We start from the raw sequence: 26,516 nt of genomic DNA, 5'->3' as shown, positions 1-26,516 counted from the left end.
TGGATAAGGGTTTGTCTGCAAGTTCCTTGAAAGGACAAATCTCTGCTCTTTCTGTTCTGTTCCACAGAAAATTGCTTATCTTCCTGATATTCATTGTTTTGTACAGGCTTTGGTTCGTATCAAGCCTGTCATTAAGTCAATGTCTCCTCCTTGGAGTCTTAATTTGGTTTTGAGGGCTTTACAGGCTCCTCCGTTTGAGCCTATGCATTCTCTGGACATTAAATTACTTTCTTGGAAAGTATTATTCCTTTTGGCCATCTCTTCTGCTAGAAGAGTTTCTGAATTATCTGTTCTTTCTTGTGAGTTTTCTTTTCTGATTTTTCATCAGGATAAGGCGGTTTTGCGGACTTCATTTAAATTTTTACCTAAAGTTGTGAATTCCAACAACATTAGTAGAGAAATTGTTGTCCCTTCGTTGTGTCCTAATCCTAAGAATTCTCTGGAGAGATCTTTACATTCTTTGGATGTGGTAAGAGCTTTGAAATATTATGTTGAAGCTACTAAAGATTTCAGAAAGACTTCTAGTCTATTTGTTATCTTTTCTGGTTCTAGGAAAGGTCAGAAGGCTTCTGCCATTTCTTTGGCATCTTGGTTAAAGCTTTTGATTCATCATGCTTAATTGGAGTCGGGTAAATCCCCACCTCAGAGGATTACGGCTCATTCTACTAGGTCAGTTTCTACTTCCTGGGCTTTTAAGAATGAAGCTTCTGTTGATCAGATTTGCAAAGCAGCAACTTGGTCTTCTTTGCATACTTTTACTAAATTCTACAATTTTGATGTTTTCTCTTCTTCAGAGCAGTTTTTGGTAGAAAAGTACTTCAGGCAGCTGTTTCAGTTTGATTCTTCTGGTTATAATTTCAGTTTTTTTCATTATAAAGATTAAAAAGTTTGATTTGGGTTGTGGATTCATTTTTCAGCGGAATTGGCTGTCTTTATTTTATCCCTCCCTCTCTACTGACTCTTGCGTGGAGTTCCACATCTTGGGTATTTGCTATCCCATACGTCACTAGCTCATGGACTCTTGCCAATTACATGAAAGAAAACATAATTTATGTAAGAATTTATAAGATAAATTAATTTCTTTCATATTGGCAAGAGTCCATGAGGCACACCCTTTTTATGGTGGTTATGATTTTTTTGTATAAAGCACAATTATTCCAATTCCTTGTTGATGCTTTCGCTCCTTTCTTATCACCCCACTTCTTGGCTATTCGTTAAACTGAATTGTGGGTGTGGTGGGGGGTGTATTTATAGGCATTTTGAGGTTTGGGAAACTTTTCCCCTCCTGGTAGGAATGTATATCCCATACGCCACTAGCTCATGGACTCTTGCCAATATGAAAGAAATGAATTTATCAGGTAAATTCTTACATAAATTATGTTTTTATATATATATATATATATATATATATATATATATATATATATATATATATATATATATATATATATATATATATATATATATATATAACATAATTTATGCTTACCTGATATATGTATTTCTTTCTTGGTTGTAAAGGCCCACAACCTTACCCTTGGGAATTACTTCACCTGGCCACCAGGAGGAGGCAGACACCCCATCCAGAGCTTTAAGGACCCTGCATACTTACCTACCTATCCCAATAGTTTGTATAGTCCAATCAAGAGAGAAGGTAGAAAAAGAAAGGGATAACTGGGGTAAAGAGGTATAACTATAACTGAGACAAATTCTGGCTGGGTTTGTGGGCTCCCTTACAACCAAGAAATACATTTATCAGGTAAGCATTAATTACGTTTTCTTTCTAATGGTTGTGAAAGTGAATGAATACCCAAGCTGAAAAAGAGGGTGGGAAAAAGAAGACAGACACCTATTTACCAGGTAGCACTACCTGCAAAACTCCTCTGACAAAAGAAGCCTCTAAAGTGGCAAACACATCAAAATTGTAAAATTTGGCATAGGTGTGTAAGGTTAACCAAGTGGCCACCCTGCAAATCTGCTCCACTGATGCCTAATTCTTGAAGGCCAAAGAAGTAGACACAGATCGAGTAGCATGAGCTCTAATCCTCAAAGGCTGACCAGCCTCCAAATAAGTGAATAATGCTCCGTAACCAAAAAGACAGGGAAACAGACGTTGCCTTATGTCTACCAGAATACAAAACAAACCAACTAGATGATTGTCGAAAATCCTTTGTTGCCTGCAGGAAAAACTTCAAAGCCCTAACCACAGCCAAGTTATGTAGTAGATGTCCCTTAAAAGACTTTGGATTAGGACATAATGAGAGAAATACAATCTTCTGGTTAATGTTAGCAGAGGAAATAACTTTTGGAAAAAAAACTAAAGTCGTGCGTAAAACCACCTCATCTTGGTGAAACACCAAATAAGGAGAGTCACATGACAAGGCTGATAATTATTATTAAAACCCTTCTGGCTGAGTATATGGCTAATAAGAACAGAAACTTCAATGATAAACGCTTAAAGGGAAAGTCAACCAAAAAATTGTTATAAGTTATTTTGATTTTTTAATTAACGCTTATTACATAAAACTGTTGCCCATTTTTGATGTACATATAGTTTACTGGAAAAAACACTTACTTGTCCTCCTCCGGCTGTTTTGAAATGGCCCCCTTAGCCATCTTTACCCTAAGGTCACCCAAACTGAATATTGAGCTCCAAATTAATGCTCTGCATCGATCCAGCGCGTGCATGCACTTCACGCATGCGCAATTCTTGGTTTTCGTCAATGTGGTGATTTTAACAACAGAACAAAAAAATACCACTAAGTAGCATAGCGGTTGTCATATGTGGCGGATCTTATGCACAACAAAGACCCCCCACCCCCATTGTTGTCAGTAAGTTGTGCACCATGGCTTAACCCTCCCCTAGGTGCCAATAGGATACATGTACCACAGCCAAGCTCCCTATGATTGGCGATAAGTGGCTTAACCCCACTATGGTTACCAGTGGCTTAACTCTAAGCATATTGGGGAAGACTTCATAAAGATCTTTGAATTCAAGAAGTTTTTGCCTTCTTCATGTGGTTGAGAAAATGCAAATTCAGTAGCATCTCTCTAAACATTAACATTAAATATTTATCAGTTACTACTGATAACATTTTCACTCGTTCATGGATAAATTCCCTTAAGGTTATGTTAGAACTGTTAAACCACATTAAATAAATAAAGTGGGAAAATCATGGATAGCATATTGTGGAACAGCAATTAATAATAGCTTCTGGCCCAAAAGAGACAGATACTTGTACATAAGCAACACAATATAATGAAATTAATTTGTAAGCATTTACAAAAAGTACTATACCGTTTGGCTAATATTGTGAAATTGTTGCTAATTCAAAATAAACATTGTGCTCTGTTCCGTGAACAAAACTATCAGAACTAAGTGGCTGAAACACCTACTAATTTAAAGCCCATTCCCCTAAGAGGAGAGTCTGCCTGCTCCGGAAGGCCGCTTCCCCATTCTCTACACCTGGGATGTGACTAGCTGATATTTGACATTGATGTCTCTCCGCCCACAGAAGGATCTTAGACATCTCCTGTATCGCCACAGAACTCTGTGTACCACGGTTGTGATGTTGTCCATTTGGAATCGGATATAACAGACAGAATGAACTGGGGCCACGCTAGAAGCGCATTGTAGGTCGCCCTCGACTCGAGGATGTTGATCGGAAGTATAGTCTTATACTTCTCATAATTCCAAAGATGTATAGACATTTCTTTATACAAGCATTGGCTTATGCCTTTGTTACAAACTACAGAGATCTGGAAGGTGGTGGGTATATTTAAAGAAAGGAGAAAAGCCTTAAAACATTGGAAGTGATGAACTTTCAACCTTTAAGTGAATTGCTTGACTTGTTAGTGGAAAAGTGCTGAAGCTACATAATGTGAGAAACCTACTAACCCATTAACTGCTGAGCCATTTCCACCCCTGTGAGTAGGGCGTTGCAATCAGGTCTGAAAGCGGCCCCCCTAGGATGACAGCAAGTGGTCGTCATCTGACGTAATGGCATAGTGCGGATGACGTTCTTGTGTTATCATCCACAGTTAAATGGTTTAAAACAATTATTTTAATGTCTACAAAAGCAATAATATACTTCTAATAGATCACTGTAATGGTTTTGAGATGATGACTATTTTAATTATTTACTTATTTATTAACAAAAACTCTTAGGCTTTACATACTTGATAAAATGAAGCAGAACATCTGAGATGAATTTTGCAGTTTTTACAATAGGACTTCCAGGCTCATTAAATGTACGGGTGTTGTGTTCAATGTATCTCACCTCCCACATTAATGAAGACAGGCGCCTAGAATGTAATCAAAGAAACACACATAACATTTAAAAAAATAAAGTTTCAAAATTTAGATAAAGCATTGAATTAAAATTAAAAGTTTTCAATATACTTCCATTATCAAAACATGCAAATTCTTTTTATATGCAAACTTTGAGTCTCCAGCTCCTACTGAGCATGTGAAAACTGCACAGTATATAAAAGGAAATTTAAGCTTACCTGATAAATTTGTTTCTTTTTGGACACGATGAGTCCACGGATTTCATCCTTACTTGTGGGATTACGCCTCCTGGTCAACAGGAGGCGGCAAAGAGCACCACAGCAGAGCTGTATATATAGCTCCTCCCTTCCCTCCCACTCCAGTCATTCAACCAAAGTTAGGAAGAGCTAAGGTGCAGAGGTGTCTGAAGTTTAACAAAATAAAGACCTGTCTAATAAAAAACAGGGCGGGCCGTGGACTCATCGTATCCAAAAAGAAACAAATTTATCAGGTAAGCATAAATTTCCTTTTCTTTTTAAGGATACGATGAGTCCACGGATTTCATCCTTACTTGTGAAATACAATACCAAAGCTATAGTACACAAATGAAAATGGGAGGGACAAGACAGGTAAAATTTAGAAAAAGTGTGAAGAGAAGACCAAGTTGCAGCCTTGCAAATCTATTCAACAGAAGCATCATTTTTGAATGCCCATGAGGAAGCAACGGCCCTAGTAGAATGAGCCGTAATTCTCTCAGGAGGCTGCTGTCCAGCAGTCTCATATGCAAAACGGATAATACTCTTCAGCCATAAAGAAAGAGAGGTAGCCGTAGCTTTCTGACCCCTATGTTTCCCTGAAAAAAACACAAACAAAGAAGATGATTGACAAAAATCCTTAGTAGCTTGCAAGTAGAACTTTAAAGCACGAACCACATCTAAATTATGTAGCAGACGTTCCTTCTGAGAAGAAGGATTAGGACACAAAGATGGAACCACAATTTCCTGATTAATGTTCTTATCTGAAACAACCTTAGGAAGAAACCCAGGTTTAGTACGCAACACCACCTTATCCGCATGAAGGAGAATTATATTGTAATGCTGAAAGCTCTGATACTCTTTGAGCAGAAGAAATAGCAACCAAAAATAAAACTTTCCAAGATAACAACTTAATATCTATGGAATGCATAGGAGCAATAGGTCTAAATACAGACCTGATTCTAGTCAGAGCCTGACAAAAGGATTGTACATCTGGAACATCTGCCAGACGTTTGTGTAACAAAATAGACAAAGCAGAAATCTGTCCCTTTAGGGAACTAGCGGATAACCCCTTCCTGGAGAAAAGACAAAATTCTGGGAATCCTTACCCTACTCCATGAGTAACCCTTGGATTCACACCAATAAAGATATTTACGCCATATCTTATGGTAAATCTTTCTAGTAACAGGCTTACGTGCCTGAATTAAAGTATCTATGACCGAATCAGAAAAACATAATTTATGCTTACCTGATAAATTCCTTTCTTCTGTTGTGTGATCAGTCCACGGGTCATCATTACTTCTGGGATATTATCTGCTCCCCTACAGGAAGTGCAAGAGGATTCACCCAGCAGAGTTGCTATATAGCTCCTCCCCTCTACGTCACCTCCAGTCATTCGACCAAAGACCAACGAGAAAGGAGAAACCAAGGGTGTAGTGGTGACTGAATTATAATTTAAAAAATATGCACCTGCCTTAAAAACAGGGCGGGCCGTGGACTGATCACACAACAGAAGAAAGGAATTTATCAGGTAAGCATAAATTATGTTTTCTTCTGTTATGTGTGATCAGTCCACGGGTCATCATTACTTCTGGGATACCAATACCAAAGCAAAAGTACACGGATGACGGGAGGGATAGGCAGGCTCATTATACAGAAGGAACCACTGCCTGAAGAACCTTTCTCCCAAAAATAGCCTCCGAAGAAGCAAAAGTGTCAAATTTGTAAAATTTGGAAAAAGTATGAAGCGAAGACCAAGTTGCAGCCTTGCAAATCTGTTCAACAGAGGCCTCATTCTTAAAGGCCCAAGTGGAAGCCACAGCTCTAGTGGAATGAGCTGTAATTCTTTCAGGAGGCTGCTGTCCAGCAGTCTCATAGGCTAAACGTATTAAGCTACGAAGCCAAAAAGAGAGAGAGGTAGCAGAAGCTTTTTGACCTCTCCTCTGTCCAGAATAAACGACAAACAGGGAAGAAGTTTGGCGAAAATCTTTAGTTGCCTGCAAGTAGAACTTGAGGGCACGAACTACATCCAGATTGTGTAGAAGACGTTCCTTCTTTGAAGAAGGATTTGGACACAAGGATGGAACAACAATCTCTTGATTGATATTCCTGTTAGTGACTACCTTAGGTAAGAACCCAGGTTTAGTACGCAGAACTACCTTGTCTGAGTGAAAGATCAGATAAGGAGAATCACAATGTAGGGCTGATAACTCAGAGACTCTTCGAGCCGAGGAAATAGCCATTAAAAATAGAACTTTCCAAGATAACAATTTTATATCAATGGAATGAAGGGGTTCAAACGGAACACCCTGTAAAACGTTAAGAACTAAGTTTAAACTCCATGGCGGAGCAACAGTTTTAAACACAGGCTTGATCCTAGTTAAAGCCTGACAAAAGGCTTGGATGTCTGAATTTTCTGACAGACGCCTGTGAAACAAGATGGACAGAGCTGAAATCTGTCCCTTTAATGAGCTAGCCGATAAACCCTTTTCTAAACCTTCTTGTAGAAAAGACAATATCCTAGGAATCCTAACCTTACTCCAGGAGTAATCTTTGGATTCACACCAGTATAGGTATTTACGCCATATTTTATGGTAAATCTTTCTGGTAACAGGCTTCCTAGCCTGTATCAGGGTATCAATAACCGACTCAGAAAAACCACGTTTTGATAAAATCAAGCGTTCAATTTCCAAGCAGTCAGCTTCAGAGAAGTTAGACTTTGATGTTTGAATGGACCCTGAATCAGAAGGTCCTGTCTTAGAGGTAGAGACCAAGGCGGACAGGATGACATGTCCACTAGATCTGCATACCAAGTCCTGCGCGGCCATGCAGGCGCTATTAGAATCACTGATGCTTTCTCCTGTTTGATTTTGGCAATCAATCGAGGAAGCAGCGGGAAGGGTGGAAACACATAAGCCATCCTGAAGTTCCAAGGTGCTGTCAAAGCATCTATCAGAACCGCTCCCGGATCCCTGGATCTGGATCCGTAGCGAGGAAGTTTGGCGTTCTGGCGAGACGCCATGAGATCTATCTCTGGTTTGCCCCAACGTTGAAGTATTTGGGCAAAGACCTCCGGATGAAGTTCCCACTCCCCCGGATGAAGAGTCTGGCGACTCAAGAAATCCGCCTCCCAGTTCTCCACTCCCGGGATGTGGATTGCTGACAGATGGCAAGAGTGAGACTCTGCCCAGCGAATTATCTTTGATACTTCTATCATTGCTAGGGAGCTTCTTGTCCCTCCTTGATGGTTGATGTAAGCTACAGTCGTGATGTTGTCCGACTGAAACCTGATGAACCCCCGAGTCTTTAACTGGGGCCAAGCTAGAAGGGCATTGAGAACTGCTCTCAATTCCAGAATGTTTATTGGCAGGAGACTTTCCTCCTGACTCCATTGTCCCTGAGCCTTCAGAGAATTCCAGACAGCGCCCCAACCTAGAAGGCTGGCGTCTGTTGTTACAATTGTCCAGTCCGGCCTGCTGAACGGTATCCCCCTGGACAGATGTGGCCGAGAAAGCCACCATAGAAGAGAGTTTCTGGTCTCTTGATCCAGATTCAGAGTGGGGGACAAATCTGAGTAATCCCCATTCCACTGACTCAGCATGCACAATTGCAGCGGTCTGAGATGTAGGCGTGCAAAGGGAACTATGTCCATTGCTGCTACCATTAAGCCGATCACCTCCATGCATTGAGCTACTGACGGGAGTTGAATGGAATGAAGGACACGGCATGCATTTAGAAGCTTTGTTAATCTGTCTTCTGTCAGATAAATCTTCATTTCTACAGAATCTATAAGAGTCCCCAAGAATGGAACTCTTGTGAGAGGAAAGAGAGAACTCTTCTTTTCGTTCACTTTCCATCCGTGCGACCTTAGAAATGCCAGAACTAACTCTGTATGAGACTTGGCAGTTTGAAAGCTTGAAGCTTGTATCAGAATGTCGTCTAGGTACGGAGCTACCGAAATTCCTCGCGGTCTTAGTACCGCCAGAAGGGCACCCAGAACCTTTGTAAAGATTCTTGGAGCCGTAGCCAATCCGAATGGAAGGGCTACAAACTGGTAATGCCTGTTTAAGAAGGCAAACCTTAGATACCGGTAATGATCTTTGTGAATCGGTATGTGAAGGTAAGCATCCTTTAAATCCACTGTGGTCATGTACTGACCCTCTTGGATCATGGGTAAGATTGTCCGAATAGTTTCCATTTTGAACGATGGAACTCTTAGGAATTTGTTTAGGATCTTTAAATCCAAGATTGGCCTGAAAGTTCCCTCTTTTTTGGGAACCACAAACAGGTTTGAGTAAAACCCTTGTCCTTGTTCCGACCGCGGAACCGGATGGATCACTCCCATTAATAATAGATCTTGTACACAGCGTAGAAACGCGTCTTTCTTTATTTGGTTTGTTGACAACCTTGACAGATGAAATCTCCCTCTTGGGGGAGAGGATTTGAAGTCTAGAAGGTATCCCTGAGATATGATCTCTAGCGCCCAGGGATCCTGGACATCTCTTGCCCAAGCCTGGGCGAAGAGAGAGAGTCTGCCCCCCACTAGATCCGGTCCCGGATCGGGGGCCCTCGGTTCATGCTGTCTTTGGGACAGCAGCAGGTTTACTGGCCTGCTTGCCCTTGTTCCAGGACTGATTAGGCTTCCAGCCTTGTCTGTAACGAGCAACAGCTCCTCCCTGTTTTGGTGCAGTGGAAGTTGGCGCTGCTCCTGCTTTGAAATTCCGAAAGGGACGAAAATTAGACTGTCTAGCCTTAGCTTTGGCTTTGTCTTGAGGTAGAGCGTGGCCCTTACCTCCTGTAATGTCAGCAATAATTTCTTTCAAACCGGGCCCAAATAAAGTTTGCCCCTTGAAAGGTATACTAAGTAATTTGGACTTAGAAGTTACATCAGCCGACCAGGATTTTAGCCACAGCGCTCTGCGTGCCTGAATGGCGAATCCTGAATTCTTAGCCGTAAGTTTGGTTAAATGTACTACGGCCTCCGAAATGAATGAATTAGCTAGTTTAAGGACTCTAAGCCTGTCCATAATGTCGTCCAGCGTAGCTGAACTAAGGTTCTCTTCCAGAGACTCAATCCAAAATGCTGCCGCAGCCGTGATCGGCGCGATGCATGCAAGGGGTTGTAATATAAAACCTTGTTGAATAAACATTTTCTTAAGGTAACCCTCTAATTTTTTATCCATAGGATCTGAAAAAGCACAGCTATCCTCCACCGGGATAGTGGTACGCTTAGCTAAAGTAGAAACTGCTCCCTCCACCTTAGGGACCGTTTGCCATAAGTCCCGTGTGGTGGCGTCTATTGGAAACATCTTTCTAAATATTGGAGGGGGTGAGAACGGCACACCGGGTCTATCCCACTCCTTAGTAACAATTTCAGTTAATCTCTTAGGTATAGGAAAAACGTCAGTACTCGCCGGTACCGCAAAGTATTTATCCAACCTACACATTTTCTCTGGTATTGCAACAGCGTTACAATCGTTGAGAGCTGCTAAGACCTCCCCTAGTAATACACGGAGGTTTTCCAATTTAAATTTAAAATTTGAAATATCTGAATCCAATCTGTTTGGATCAGAACCGTCACCTACAGAATGAAGCTCTCCGTCCTCATGCTCTGCAAGCTGTGACGCAGTATCAGACATGGCCCTAGAATTATCAGCGCACTCTGTTCTCACCCCAGAGTGATCACGCTTGCCTCTTAGTTCTGGTAATTTAGCCAAAACTTCAGTCATAACAGTAGCCATATCTTGTAATGTTATCTGTAATGGCTGCCCAGATGTACTAGGCGCCATAATATCACGCACCTCCCGGGCGGGAGATGCAGGTACTGACACGTGAGGCGAGTTAGTCGGCATAACTCTCCCCTCGCTGTTTGGTGAAATTTGTTCAATTTGTACAGATTGGCTTTTATTTAAGGTAGCATCAATACAGTTAGTACATAAATTTCTATTGGGCTCCACCTTGGCATTGGAACAAATGACACAGGTATCTTCCTCTGAATCAGACATGTTTAACACACTAGCAATAAACATGCAACTCGGTTACAATTTTATTTAATAAAAACGTACTGTGCCTCAAGAAGCACTAAACGATTAAATGACAGTTGAAATAATGAACTGAAAAACAGTTATAGCATCACTCTTAACAAACAACACAACTTTTTAGCAAAGGTTTGTTCCCATTAGTAAAATAACACTAATTAAATTTTAAACAACGTTTTAAATCACAGTCACTATATAAGTCTCACAGCTCTGCTGAGAGAATCTACCTCCCTTCAAAGAAGTTTGAAGACCCCTGAGTTCTGTTAGAGATGAACCGGATCATGCAGAAAAACTGACTGGAAATTTTTGATGCGTAGCAAAGAGCGCCAAAAACGGCCCCTCCCTCTCACACACAGCAGTGAGAGAGAAACGAAACTGTCATAATTAACACAAGCAAACTGCCAAGTGGAAAATAATGCCCAAATACTTATTCACTCAGTACCTCATTAATGCAAACGATTCTACATTCCAGCAAAAACGTTTAACATGAAAAATACCTAATAAAAGGTTTAATGTACTTTTACAGAGTAATTCCGGTGAAATACCATCCCCAGAATACTAAAGTGTAGAGTATACATACATGTTCATTATAACGGTATGGCAGGATTTTTTCATCAATTCCATTCAGAAAATAACAACTGCGACATACCTCAATGCAGATTCAACTGCCCGCTGTCCCCTGATCTGAAGCTTTTACCTCCCTCAGATGGCCGAGAAACAGCAATATGATCTTAACTACTCCGGTTAAAATCATAAGAAAAACTCTGGTAGATTCTTCTTCAAACTCTGCCAGAGAGGTAATAACACGCTCCGGTGCTATTGTAAAATAACAAACTTTTGATTGAAGTTCTAAAAACTAAGTATAATCACCATAGTCCTCTCACACCTCCTATCTAGTCTTTGGGTGCAAGAGAATGACTGGAGGTGACGTAGAGGGGAGGAGCTATATAGCAACTCTGCTGGGTGAATCCTCTTGCACTTCCTGTAGGGGAGCAGATAATATCCCAGAAGTAATGATGACCCGTGGACTGATCACACATAACAGAAGAAAACCTCGCTTGGACAAAATAAAGTGTTTAATCTCCAAGCAGTCAGCTGCAGAGAAACTAGATTCGGATGATGGAAGGGACCCTGAATGAGAAGGTCCTTCCTCAATGGAAGCCTCCAGGGCGGCAGAGATGACATGTCCACCAGATCGGCATACCAAATCCTGCGAGGCCACGCCGGAGCAATGAGGATCACCGATGCCCTCTCCTGTTTGATCCAAGCGATCACCCGGGGAAGAAGAGCAAACGGTGGAAACACATACGCTAGGCTGAAGGACCAAGGAACTGTCAAGGCATCTATCAGCTCGGCCTGGGGATCCCTGGATCTGGACCCGTTCTGACGAGAAGCCATAAGGTCCAATTCCGGCCGACCCCACCTGCGAATCAAGCTTGAAAATATCTCCGGATGGAGTTCCCACTCACCCGGATGAAAGGTCTGTCTGCTCAGAAAATCCGTTTCCCAGTTTTCCACTCCTGGGATGTAAATTGCCGATGACAATAGTGAGCCTCCGCCCACCGAATTATCTTGGCTACTTCGGACATCGCTAAGGAACTCCATGTTCCCCCCTGATGGTTGATGTAAGCCACTGTCGTTATGTTGTCCGACTGGAACCTGATGAATTGGTTCGTGGCTAACTGAGGCCAGGCTCGAAGTGCATTGAATATTGCTCTCAACTCTAGGATATTGATGAGAAGGAGAGACTCTGACTGAGACCACACCCCCTGAGCCTTCAGGGAATTCCAGACTGCTCCCCATCCTAACAGGCTGGCATCTGTTGTCACTATCACCCATGAGGGTCTGCGAAAACATGTCCCCCGGGACAGATGATCCAGTGACAACCACCATAGAAGAGAGTCCCTTGTCTCCTGGTCTAGGTTTATTTGAGGAGACAAATTTGTATAATCTCCATTCCACTGCCTGAGCATGCTTAGTTGCAGAGGCCTAAGATGAAAGCGAGCAAACTGAATAATGTCCATTGCCGCTACCATCAAACAGATTACCTCCATGCATTGAGCCACCAACGGACGAGGATTGGACTGAATAGCTCGACGTGTTCAGAATCTTTAGCTTTCTGACCTCTGTCAGAAAAATTTTCATTGAAACAGAGTCGATTAAAGTTCCCAGAAAGGAAACCCTTGTCTGAGGGACCAACAAACTCTTTTCCAGCTTTATCTTCCACCCGTGGGTTCTCAGAAAGGAAAGCACAATTTCGGTATCGGACTTTGCCAGTTGAAATGATGATGCCTGGATCAGTATATCGTCCAGATAAGGCCCCACCGCAATGCCCAGAGGCCTTAGGACCGCCAACAAAGACCCCAGAACCTTTGTGAAAATTCTGGGCGCCGTGGCCAGACCGAAAGGGAGGGCCACAAACTGAAAATGTTTGTCCAGAAAGGCAAACCTTAGAAACTTGTGATGATCTCTGTGGATAGGCACATGAAGATATGCTTCCTTTAGATCCACCGTTGTCATAAATTGGCCCTCCTGGATCAATGGAAGAATGGTACGAATAGTTTCCATCTTGAAGGATGGAACTCTGAGGAACTTGTTTAGACTCTTGAGATCTAAGATAGGTCTGAAAGTTCCCTCTTTTTTGGGAACTACAAACAGATTGGAATAAAAGCCCTGTCCCTGTTCCTGAATTGGAACAGGACAGATCACTCCCATGGAGGAGAGGTCTCTTGCACAGCGTGAGAATGCCTCTCTCTTTATCTGGTCTAAAGACAATCGAGAAAGATGAAACCTTCCTCTGGGAGAAGAATTTCTGAACTCCAGTTTGTATCACTGAGACACTATATTTATTGCCCAGGGATCCTGAATGTCTCTTATCCAAGCCTGGACAAAGAAGGATAGTCTGCCCCCTACTAGATCCGGTCCCGAATCGGGGGGACAACCCTTTATGCTGACTTGGGTGCAGCAACGGGTTTCTTGGACTGTTTGCCCTTGTTCCAAGCCTGGTTGGGTCTCCAGGTAGACTTGGTTTGCAAATAGCTCCCTTCCTGTTTAGAAGAAGAGGAAGGGGGGATTCCCTTAAAATTTCAAAAGGAACAAAAATTACTCTGTCAACCTCTCTGTTTGGAATTTTTATCCTGAGGGAGGAAATGACCCTTGCCTCCCGTGATGTCAGAAATAATTTCCTTCAAGTCAGATCCAAACAGGGTGTTCCCCTTGTAAGGGATAGCCAAAAGCTTAGACTTGGATGATACATCCACAGACCATGATTTCAGCCACAAGGCTCTGCGTGCTAAGATAGAAACCCCCAAACTCTTAGCCGCCAATTTGGTAATCTACAGAAAAGCATCTGTAACAAAAGAATTAGCCAATTTAAGAGCTTTAATTCTATCCTGAATCTCTTCCAAAAAAGTCTCAGTCTTAAGAGATTCTTCCAGAGCTTCAAACCAATAAGCAGCCGCACTCGTAACTGTGACAATGCAGGCTGCCGGTTGCAAAAGCAACCCTTGATGAACATAAAGCTTCTTAAGGAGACCCTCTAATTTCTTATCCATAAGCTCTTTGAAGGCACAACTATGCTCAATAGGGATAGTAGTTCGTTTAGCTAAGGTGGAAATAGCTCCTTCCACCTTAGGAACCGTCTGCCAAGAATCCCTGATAGCGTCCGCTATAGGATAGATCTTCTTGAAAATGGGAGAAGGAGAGAATGGAATACCCGGTCTCTCCCATTCTTTAGCAATAATCTCTGAAGTTCTCTTGGGAACTGGAAAAACATCCAAATAAGAAGGAACTTCTAGATATCTGTCCAACTTACTCAATTTATCTGGGGGAACTACAATTGAATTGCAGTCGTCCAAAGTCACCAAAACCTACCTCAATAACAGGCGGAGGTGTTCCAGTTTAAACCTGAAGGAAACCACTTCTGAATCTGTCAGTGGCAAGGCGTTTTCTGATTCAGAAAGTTTGCCTTCAGATAGGACCTCCAATTCAGAGGCCTGTGATGGTACATCTGATATCGCTATTAAAGCATCAGAAGCTGTATTGACCACGTGGGTGTCCTTCCTTCTGCGTTTGCCTTGCAATACGGGGAAGTCAGATAACGCTTCTGAAATTGTAGATGACATAACTGCAGCTATGTCCTTTAGTGTAATCGCAGAAGCTGCGAGGTACTGGGCTGCGCCTGAGCAGGCGTTAAGGGCTGTGATGCTTGGGGAGAAAGTTGCGGCATACACTGTATCTCATCGGTAGAACCCCGAGAAGCATCCGCTTTTGTCAACTCTTTATCAAAAAACATTTGTTCTCTAAACTGTAATGCCCTCTCAGTACATGAGGGACAAAAAGTAACAGGAGGTTCCACATTGGTATTCAAACATAAGGAACATGTAACATTCAGAAGATCTTCCATGGCAACAAAGCAAATTTGGTTGTGGGTTGCAGAAAAATAAGCAAGAAAAAATAATAGAACAACCTAATATGACTGTAGACAAACTGCTTCTGAAAATAACGTGTAACTGTGCCTTTAAATTTCATTAACATAAATTAACAGCACTCACACTCTTGTAGTTCTAACATGAGACTTAAAAGAATAACCCAAAGTCTTTTAAAAGCAAGACTGCCGTTAATCTAAAGAGCCTCTGCCACCTCAACAGCTCTGCTGAGGCGCCTACCTGTCCCCTCGTTACTCAGACTACTGTCCTCCGAGTTTCGAACTGCCCAAGACCGCTTGCTTCAATATCTTACCATGCGGTCTTAGCAATGCCAGCAAAATCACTGATCTGCTCCGTATGGGACTTTGTCAGAAAAACAACTGTGCAGCTTTTCCTGAGCGCGCGAAGATAACACCGCCCTTCGTGGGCGTTAACGAACACGCTAGTACTTCCTGTTTAATAAAATGCCGAAAACTAATGTCCCAGCATAAGTTACTGAATAATACCCATGCGGTCTTAGCAATGCCTTAAAACACGCTCATATTCCGGAACCTCAATTAAAAACAACTACCCCTACACCGGAGTCTTAATATTGTAACTCTGTAACCAGGGTCCCCAGCGTCAAGCCCACAGTCTACCTGCGCTCTAACAATAAAGGGAATAACATCCATTTTATATCCTGAGCGCTCCTTATCCTGATCTTCCCCCACCGCATCTTCCCTTGTATTAAATAGAGAAGTCCTGAGGTGTATATTAAATTAAGGAAGTCAGATGAATAAAATTTACAGCTGTCTCTGAGCTAGTACTGTCCCAGAAAATAAAGCTGCACATACCTTAGTGGTGAGCGACAGCATGAACAGTCTCACAGTATTAAGAAGTCTTCTTTCCTTCCTGCCGTTCTGTGGAGACATACAGGGTCTTAGTTAATATATGCTAAGACCATCATCTGAAGGGCAGCACACAGTATGGGAGGCGCAGTGAGAAATTAATCCCACCAGTTCCCAATGCTTTAAAGCCACCTGTAGCTCTGCTCCAGAGGCTGACAAGGAATACGGCTACACCCTGTAATAAAATAGTACTCACTGGAACCATTTTAAAAATAAAAAACTCTTGATTGAAGAATCTAAACTAACACCTCACTTTAGCTCTTCCTATTACTAACACAGGCAAAGAGAATGACTGGAGTGGGAGGGAATGGAGGAGCTATATATACAGCTCTGCTGTGGTGCTCTTTGCCTCCTCCTGTTGACCAGGAGGCGTAATCCCACAAGTAAGGATGAAATCCGTGGACTCATCGTATCCTTAAAAAGAAATTTATGCATTTTGTGATTGGCTGATAGCTGTTACATGATACAGGGGGAGACAAAATTGTATTAACTTCAATTTGCCAGAAAATATTCTACAGCTCTTTTCAAATTCAAACTGCTATTGCATTGTATTTTTATTATGCGTCTGTTGGACATTTATTCAATTATAATGTATTTTGTGGTCCTTAAGTATTAGATACATAAAAACAAAATCGTCAAAACTAAACTTTATTATTCTTTGTATAATATTACAAGTGTTGCAAACACTGCTGCCATATAGTGCTCAAGTAATAATATGCATTCTCTGGGTCCTACCTCAGTATGCTATCTAGAAAGGAAAATTAAAAGCATAAAGGGCGCCTCATAGTGCAGACTGTGTGACAGATGTATGACAGCAGTTTTAAAAAAACCTCAAATGGGTAACTCACACTTTTAGTTGGCACTATATGATGAATAGTGTAGACAAAGCAAGCTGGTTATTGCAGTCACCAGCTGACTGACCCTCCGGTGAGTTCCTCCCAAATGCCAATTCATTTTGGCTTTAGGCAAGTTAGGACACTTTTTTTTTTAATTTTATTACAAATCCATTATCAGTTACATATGCAGAAATGAAAAAGAATCAGAAATCAATTGCAGACTTTAAAATTTGGCTTTACAAGCAGCAACAAGTAAGTATTTATCCTGTCATCAATAGAGTAGTTTTAAAGAAACTATGGACAAAGGACATACCAACGACAAATACATAAAAAACAAAGAAAAATAAAAACCTCTTTGTCTCTACCTCTACCCCCCCTCCCAGACCCTCCCCCATCTCCTGCCCCCAAAAGGATTAGTTCCAGTTGATTTGTTTGACCTGTATTATCAGATTTATCTGGTTTTTATAGTCTATCCCCATATAATTAACAAACTTTCCCCAGACATTAACATATTTCTCAAGTTTTTCTGGATTATACATTTTATAGTCATACTCTTCCAAAAGCACATATCTCATCAGCTCATTTTTGAGCTGGTTAATTGTGGGGAGTCTGCTGTTAATCCAGTTTTTAAAAATCAGTGTTCTCATTTTCAAAATTGCTATCTGAATGAATCTAGTATTTTGGCCCCACTGTGGATGTTTAGTAAGAAATATTACATTTACTTCTGAAAGTAGAACCTTTATTTTAAGAATGCGGGTTAACAGAAATTCCACCTTCGCCCATAATTGTAACTGTCTAGGACAAGCAAATATTAGGTGTATAAGATTTGGATTATATTTAGAACATTTAATGCACTTATTCTCTATTCCTTTCTTCCATTATTGTACTCTTTTAGGGGTCAAGTAGTCCTGGATGCATAAGTCTTAGATGTGATTCTCTGATGGATGTAGATACATCTTTTTTGTATATACTCTGCAAACTTTTTTGTATAGTTTTGTCATCTCCACCAGAGGGTAGAATATTTACCCATTTAGTGTATAGTTCATCTATCTGCTGTTTTTCAAATGAAGATAATAGTATTTTATAGATAACTGATAGTGAGCCCGACGCTGCTTTGGAGTGGTCTAAAAGCGGATGTTTTTGGAAAAAGTGAATCTGGGGCCTCTTGAATAACCTTGTTTAAGTAATGTTTTGCTTGCATAAAGTGAAAGTTATTTTTGGATGGTACTTTATACTTCTCTTGAAATTATATAAAAACAAAATTTATGCTTACCTGATCAATTTATTTCTCTTGTGGTGTATCCAGTCCACGGGTTCATCCATTACTTGTGGGATATTCTCCTTCCCAACAGGAAGCTGCAAGAGGACACCCACAGCAGAGCTGTCTATATAGCTCCTCCCCCAGTCATTCGACCGAAGACAAGCAAGAAAAAAAGGAGAAACTATAGGGTGCAGTGGTGACTGTAGTTTAAAAATAAAAAACACCTGCCTTAAAATGACAGGGCGGGCTGTGGACTGGATACACCACAAGAGAAATAAATTTATCAGGTAAGCATAAATTTTGTTTTCTCTTGTAAAGGTGTATCCAGTCCACGGGTTCATCCATTACTTGTGGGATACCAATACCAAAGCTTTAGGACATGGATGAAGGGAGGGACAAGGCCGGAACTTAAACGGAAGGCACCGTTGCCTGTAAGACCTTTCTCCCAAAAATAGCCTCCGAAGAAGCAAAAGTATAAAATTTATAGAATTTAGAAAAGGTATGAAGCGAAGACCAAGTCGCCACCTTACAAATCTGTTCAACAAAGGCCTCATGTTTAAAAGCCCATGTGGAAGCTACTGCTCTAGTAGAATGAGTTGTAATTCTTTCAGGAGGCTGCTGGCCAGCAGTCTCATAAGCTAAGCGTATTATACTTCTTAGCCAAAAAGAAAGAGAAGTTGCTGAAGCCTTTTGGCCTCTCCTCTGTCCAGAGTAGACAACAAACAAAGCAGATGTTTGACGAAAATCCTTTGTAGCTTGTAAATAAAACTTTAAAGCACGAACCACATCAAGATTGTGTAATAGACGTTCCTTCTTTGAAGAAGGATTAGGACATAGTGAAGGAACAACAATCTCCTGATTGATATTCTTATTAGATACCACATTAGGAAGAAACCCAGGATTGGTACGTAACACTACCTTATCTGCATGGAAATCAGATAAGGGGAATCACATTGTAAAGCAGATAACTCCGAAACTCTTCGAGCCGAGGAGATAGCTACTAAAAAACATAATTTATGCTAACCTGATAAATTCCTTTCTTCTGTTGTGTGATCAGTCCACGGGTCATCATTACTTCTGGGATATTATCTGCTCCCCTACAGGAAGTGCAAGAGGATTCACCCAGCAGAGTTGCTATATAGCTCCTCCCCTCTACGTCACCTCCAGTCATTCGACCAAAGACCAACGAGAAAGGAGAAACCAAGGGTGTAGTGGTGACTGAATTATAATTTAAAAAATATGCACCTGCCTTAAAAACAGGGCGGGCCGTGGACTGATCACACAACAGAAGAAAGGAATTTATCAGGTAAGCATAAATTATGTTTTCTTCTGTTATGTGTGATCAGTCCACGGGTCATCATTACTTCTGGGATACCAATACCAAAGCAAAAGTACACGGATGACGGGAGGGATAGGCAGGCTCATTATACAGAAGGAACCACTGCCTGAAGAACCTTTCTCCCAAAAATAGCCTCCGAAGAAGCAAAAGTGTCAAATTTGTAAAATTTGGAAAAAGTATGAAGCGAAGACCAAGTTGCAGCCTTGCAAATCTGTTCAACAGAGGCCTCATTCTTAAAGGCCCAAGTGGAAGCCACAGCTCTAGTGGAATGAGCTGTAATTCTTTCAGGAGGCTGCTGTCCAGCAGTCTCATAGGCTAAACGTATTAAGCTACGAAGCCAAAAAGAGAGAGAGGTAGCAGAAGCTTTTTGACCTCTCCTCTGTCCAGAATAAACGACAAACAGGGAAGAAGTTTGGCGAAAATCTTTAGTTGCCTGCAAGTAGAACTTGAGGGCACGAACTACATCCAGATTGTGTAGAAGACGTTCCTTCTTTGAAGAAGGATTTGGACACAAGGATGGAACAACAATCTCTTGATTGATATTCCTGTTAGTGACTACCTTAGGTAAGAACCCAGGTTTAGTACGCAGAACTACCTTGTCTGAGTGAAAGATCAGATAAGGAGAATCACAATGTAGGGCTGATAACTCAGAGACTCTTCGAGCCGAGGAAATAGCCATTAAAAATAGAACTTTCCAAGATAACAATTTTATATCAATGGAATGAAGGGGTTCAAACGGAACACCCTGTAAAACGTTAAGAACTAAGTTTAAACTCCATGGCGGAGCAACAGTTTTAAACACAGGCTTGATCCTAGTTAAAGCCTGACAAAAGGCTTGGATGTCTGAATTTTCTGACAGACGCCTGTGAAACAAGATGGACAGAGCTGAAATCTGTCCCTTTAATGAGCTAGCCGATAAACCCTTTTCTAAACCTTCTTGTAGAAAAGACAATATCCTAGGAATCCTAACCTTACTCCAGGAGTAATCTTTGGATTCACACCAGTATAGGTATTTACGCCATATTTTATGGTAAATCTTTCTGGTAACAGGCTTCCTAGCCTGTATCAGGGTATCAATAACCGACTCAGAAAAACCACGTTTTGATAAAATCAAGCGTTCAATTTCCAAGCAGTCAGCTTCAGAGAAGTTAGACTTTGATGTTTGAATGGACCCTGAATCAGAAGGTCCTGTCTTAGAGGTAGAGACCAAGGCGGACAGGATGACATGTCCACTAGATCTGCATACCAAGTCCTGCGCGGCCATGCAGGCGCTATTAGAATCACTGATGCTTTCTCCTGTTTGATTTTGGCAATCAATCGAGGAAGCAGCGGGAAGGGTGGAAACACATAAGCCATCCTGAAGTTCCAAGGTGCTGTCAAAGCATCTATCAGAACCGCTCCCGGATCCCTGGATCTGGATCCGTAGCGAGGAAGTTTGGCGTTCTGGCGAGACGCCATGAGATCTATCTCTGGTTTGCCCCAACGTTGAAGTATTTGGGCAAAGACCTCCGGATGAAGTTCCCACTCCCCCGGATGAAGAGTCTGGCGACTCAAGAAATCCGCCTCCCAGTTCTCCACTCCCGGGATGTGGATTGCTGACAGATGGCAAGAGCGAGACTCTGCCCAGCGAATTATCTTTGATACTTCTATCATAGCTAGGGAGCTTCTTGTCCCTCCTTGATGGTTGATGTAAGCTACAGTCGTGATGTTGTCCGACTGAAACCTGATGAACCCCCGAGTCTTTAACTGGGGCCAAGCTAGAAGGGCATTGAGAACTGCTCTCAATTCCAGAATGTTTATTGGCAGGAGACTTTCCTCCTGACTCCATTGTCCCTGAGCCTTCAGAGAATTCCAGACAGCGCCCCAACCTAGAAGGCTGGCGTCTGTTGTTACAATTGTCCAGTCCGGCCTGCTGAACGGTATCCCCCTGGACAGATGTGGCCGAGAAAGCCACCATAGAAGAAAGTTTCTGGTCTCTTGATCCAGATTCAGAGTGGGGGACAAATCTGAGTAATCCCCATTCCACTGACTGATGCACAATTGCAGCGGTCTGAGATGTAGGCGTGCAAAGGGAACTATGTCCATTGCTGCTACCATTAAGCCGATCACCTCCATGCATTGAGCTACTGACGGGAGTTGAATGGAATGAAGGACACGGCATGCATTTAGAAGCTTTGTTAATCTGTCTTCTGTCAGATAAATCTTCATTTCTACAGAATCTATAAGAGTCCCCAAGAATGGAACTCTTGTGAGAGGAAAGAGAGAACTCTTCTTTTCGTTCACTTTCCATCCGTGCGACCTTAGAAATGCCAGAACTAACTCTGTATGAGACTTGGCAGTTTGAAAGCTTGAAGCTTGTATCAGAATGTCGTCTAGGTACGGAGCTACCGAAATTCCTCGCGGTCTTAGTACCGCCAGAAGGGCACCCAGAACCTTTGTAAAGATTCTTGGAGCCGTAGCCAATCCGAATGGAAGGGCTACAAACTGGTAATGCCTGTTTAAGAAGGCAAACCTTAGATACCGGTAATGATCTTTGTGAATCGGTATGTGAAGGTAAGCATCCTTTAAATCCACTGTGGTCATGTACTGACCCTCTTGGATCATGGGTAAGATTGTCCGAATAGTTTCCATTTTGAACGATGGAACTCTTAGGAATTTGTTTAGGATCTTTAAATCCAAGATTGGCCTGAAAGTTCCCTCTTTTTTGGGAACCACAAACAGGTTTGAGTAAAACCCTTGTCCTTGTTCCGACCGCGGAACCGGATGGATCACTCCCATTAATAATAGATCTTGTACACAGCGTAGAAACGCGTCTTTCTTTATTTGGTTTGTTGACAACCTTGACAGATGAAATCTCCCTCTTGGGGGAGAGGATTTGAAGTCTAGAAGGTATCCCTGAGATATGATCTCTAGCGCCCAGGGATCCTGGACATCTCTTGCCCAAGCCTGGGCAAAGAGAGAGAGTCTGCCCCCCACTAGATCCGGTCCCGGATCGGGGGCCCTCGGTTCATGCTGTCTTTGGGACAGCAGCAGGTTTACTGGCCTGCTTGCCCTTGTTCCAGGACTGATTAGGCTTCCAGCCTTGTCTGTAACGAGCAACAGCTCCTCCCTGTTTTGGTGCAGTGGAAGTTGGCGCTGCTCCTGCTTTGAAATTCCGAAAGGGACGAAAATTAGACTGTCTAGCCTTAGCTTTGGCTTTGTCTTGAGGTAGAGCGTGGCCCTTACCTCCTGTAATGTCAGCAATAATTTCTTTCAAACCGGGCCCAAATAAAGTTTGCCCCTTGAAAGGTATACTAAGTAATTTGGACTTAGAAGTTACATCAGCCGACCAGGATTTTAGCCACAGCGCTCTGCGTGCCTGAATGGCGAATCCTGAATTCTTAGCCGTAAGTTTGGTTAAATGTACTACGGCCTCCGAAATGAATGAATTAGCTAGTTTAAGGACTCTAAGCCTGTCCATAATGTCGTCCAGCGTAGCTGAACTAAGGTTCTCTTCCAGAGACTCAATCCAAAATGCTGCCGCAGCCGTGATCGCCGCGATGCATGCAAGGGGTTGTAATATAAAACCTTGTTGAATAAACATTTTCTTAAGGTAACCCTCTAATTTTTTATCCATAGGATCTGAAAAAGCACAGCTATCCTCCACCGGGATAGTGGTACGCTTAGCTAAAGTAGAAACTGCTCCCTCCACCTTAGGGACCGTTTGCCATAAGTCCCGTGTGGTGGCGTCTATTGGAAACATCTTTCTAAATATTGGAGGGGGTGAGAACGGCACACCGGGTCTATCCCACTCCTTAGTAACAATTTCAGTTAATCTCTTAGGTATAGGAAAAACGTCAGTACTCGCCGGTACCCGCAAAGTATTTATCCAACCTACACATTTTCTCTGGTATTGCAACAGCGTTACAATCGTTGAGAGCTGCTAAGACCTCCCCTAGTAATACACGGAGGTTTTCCAATTTAAATTTAAAATTTGAAATATCTGAATCCAATCTGTTTGGATCAGAACCGTCACCTACAGAATGAAGCTCTCCGTCCTCATGCTCTGCAAGCTGTGACGCAGTATCAGACATGGCCCTAGAATTATCAGCGCACTCTGTTCTCACCCCAGAGTGATCACGCTTGCCTCTTAGTTCTGGTAATTTAGTCAAAACTTCAGTCATAACAGTAGCCATATCTTGTAATGTTATCTGTAATGGCTGCCCAGATGTACTAGGCGCCATAATATCACGCACCTCCCGGGCGGGAGATGCAGGTACTGACACGTGAGGCGAGTTAGTCGGCATAACTCTCCCCTCGCTGTTTGGTGAAATTTGTTCAATTTGTACAGATTGGCTTTTATTTAAGGTAGCATCAATACAGTTAGTACATAAATTTCTATTGGGCTCCACCTTGGCATTGGAACAAATGACACAGGTATCTTCCTCTGAATCAGACATGTTTAACACACTAGCAATAAACATGCAACTCGGTTACAATTTTATTTAATAAAAACGTACTGTGCCTCAAGAAGCACTAAACGATTAAATGACAGTTGAAATAATGAACTGAAAAACAGTTATAGCATCACTCTTAACAAACAACACAACTTTTTAGCAAAGGTTTGTTCCCATTAGTAAAATAACACTAATTAAATTTTAAACAACGTTTTAAATCACAGTCACTATATAAGTCTCACAGCTCTGCTGAGAGAATCTACCTCCCTTCAAAGAAGTTTGAAGACCCCTGAGTTCTGTTAGAGATGAACCGGATCATGCAGAAAAACTGACTGGAAATTTTTGATGCGTAGCAAAGAGCGCCAAAAACGGCCCCTCCCTCTCACACACAGCAGTGAGAGAGAAACGAAACTGTCATAATTAACACAAGCAAACTGCCAAGTGGAAAATAATGCCCAAATACTTATTCACTCAGTACCTCATTAATGCAAACGATTCTACATTCCAGCAAAAACGTTTAACATGAAAAATACCTAATAAAAGGTTTAATGTACTTTTACAGAGTAATTCCGGTGAAATACCATCCCCAGAATACTAAAGTGTAGAGTATACATACATGTTCATTATAACGGTATGGCAGGATTTTTTCATCAATTCCATTCAGAAAATAACAACTGCGACATACCTCAATGCAGATTCAACTGCCCGCTGTCCCCTGATCTGAAGCTTTTACCTCCCTCAGATGGCCGAGAAACAGCAATATGATCTTAACTACTCCGGTTAAAATCATAAGAAAAACTCTGGTAGATTCTTCTTCAAACTCTGCCAGAGAGGTAATAACACGCTCCGGTGCTATTGTAAAATAACAAACTTTTGATTGAAGTTCTAAAAACTAAGTATAATCACCATAGTCCTCTCACACCTCCTATCTAGTCTTTGGGTGCAAGAGAATGACTGGAGGTGACGTAGAGGGGAGGAGCTATATAGCAACTCTGCTGGGTGAATCCTCTTGCACTTCCTGTAGGGGAGCAGATAATATCCCAGAAGTAATGATGACCCGTGGACTGATCACACATAACAGAAGAAACAGAACTTTCCAAGATAAAAGCTTAATATCTATGGAATGCAAAGGTTCAAACGGAACCCCTTGAAGAACTTTAAGAACTAAATTTAAACTCCATGGCGGAGCAACAGGTTTAAACACAGGCTTGATCCTAACTAAAGCCTGACAAAACGCCTGAACGTCTGGAACCTCAGCCAGATGTTTGTGCAAAAGAATAGACAGAGCAGAAATCTGTCCCTTTAAGGAACTAGCTGACAAACCCTTCTCCAATCCTTCTTGGAGAAAAGATAATATCCTAGGAATCCTGACCTTACTCCATGAGTAACCCTTGGATTCACACCAATGAAGATATTTACACCATATCTTATGATAGATTTTCCTGGTGACAGGCTTTCGAGCCTGAATTAAGGTATCAATGACCGATTCGGAAAAATCACGCTTTGATAGAATCAAGCGTTCAATCTCCAAGCAGTCAGACGTAGAGAAATTAGATTTGGATGTTTGAAGGGACCTTGAAGTAGAAGGTCCTGCCTTAGCGGCAGAGTCCATGGTGGAAAGGATGACATGTCCACCAGATCTGCATACCAAGTCCTGCGTGGCCACGCAGGGGCTATCAAGATCACCGAAGCTCTCTCCTGCTTGATCTTGGCAATCAGACGAGGGAGCAGAGGAAACGCATAAGCCAGGCTGAAGGACCAGGGCGCTGCTAGAGCATCTATCAGCGCTGCCTTGGGATCCTTGGACCTGGACCCGTAACAAGGAAGCTTGGCGTTCTGACGAGACGCCATGAGATCCAGTTCTGGTTTGCCCCAAAGTTGGATCAACTAGGCAAATACCTCCGGATGGAGCTCCCACTCCCCTGGATGAAAAATCCGCCTCCCAGTTCTCTACTCCTGGGATATGGATAGCTGAGAGATGGCAAGAGTGAACCTCTGCCCATAGAATTATCTTTGAAACCTCCAACATTGCCAGGGGGCTCCTTGTTCCCCCCCTGATGGTTGATATAGGCTACAGTCGTGATGTTGTCCGACTGAAATCTGATGAACCTGACCGCAGCTAGCTGAGGCCAAGTCTGAAGAGCATTGAATATCGCTCTTAGTTCCAGAATGTTTATCGGAAGGAGCCTGAGCCTTCAGGGAATTCCAGACTGCACCCCAGCCCAGAAGGCTGGCATCTGTCGTTACTATAGTCCATTCAGGCCTGCGGAAACTCATTCCCTTGGACAGATGGACCCGAGATAGCCACCAGAGAAGAGAATCCATGGTCTCTTGATCCAGATTTAATAGAGGGGACAAATCTGTGTAATGCCCATTCCACTGATTGAGCATGCAAAGTTGCAGTGGTCTGAGATGTAGGCGGGCAAACGGAACTATGTCCATTGCCGCTACCATTAATCCGATTACCTCCATACACTGAGCCACTGACGGACGAGAAATGGAATAAAGAGCATGGAAGGAAGTTAGAAGTTTTGACAACCTGACCTCTGTCAGATAAATCTTCATTTCTACTGAATCTATCAGAGTTCCTAGGAAGGAAACTCTTGTGAGAGGTGAGAGAGAACTCTTTCCTTTGTTCACCTTCCACCCGTGAGACCTTAGGAATGCCAGAACAATGTCCGTATGGGACCTGGTGATTTGAAAAGTTGACGCCTGTATCAGGATGTCGTCTAGGTAAGGGGCTACTGCTATACCCCGCGGTCTTAGAA

The 26,516-nt window shown here is 42.2% G+C and overlaps 1 protein-coding gene across 1 annotated transcript in view; it reads right to left on the bottom strand.

Annotated features, from left to right (window-relative positions):
* The window catches only part of LOC128644387 (PH-interacting protein-like), a gene marked incomplete at its 3' end in the record, with an annotated part of 122,279 nt that overhangs the window by 81,844 nt on the left and 13,919 nt on the right, over positions 1 to 26,516 (bottom strand). Inside the window, exon 3 of the mRNA XM_053697015.1 lies at positions 4,180 to 4,305. Coding sequence (XP_053552990.1) covers positions 4,180 to 4,305 — 126 coding nt within the window. The remainder of the gene's footprint in view (positions 1 to 4,179; positions 4,306 to 26,516) is intronic.

This window comes from Bombina bombina, unplaced genomic scaffold, assembly GCF_027579735.1.
Source record: "Bombina bombina isolate aBomBom1 unplaced genomic scaffold, aBomBom1.pri scaffold_747, whole genome shotgun sequence".
Classification (NCBI taxonomy): domain Eukaryota; kingdom Metazoa; phylum Chordata; class Amphibia; order Anura; family Bombinatoridae; genus Bombina; species Bombina bombina.
Note: the sequence above shows the minus strand (reverse complement) of the source record. Positions and strands in the feature narration are given on the sequence as shown.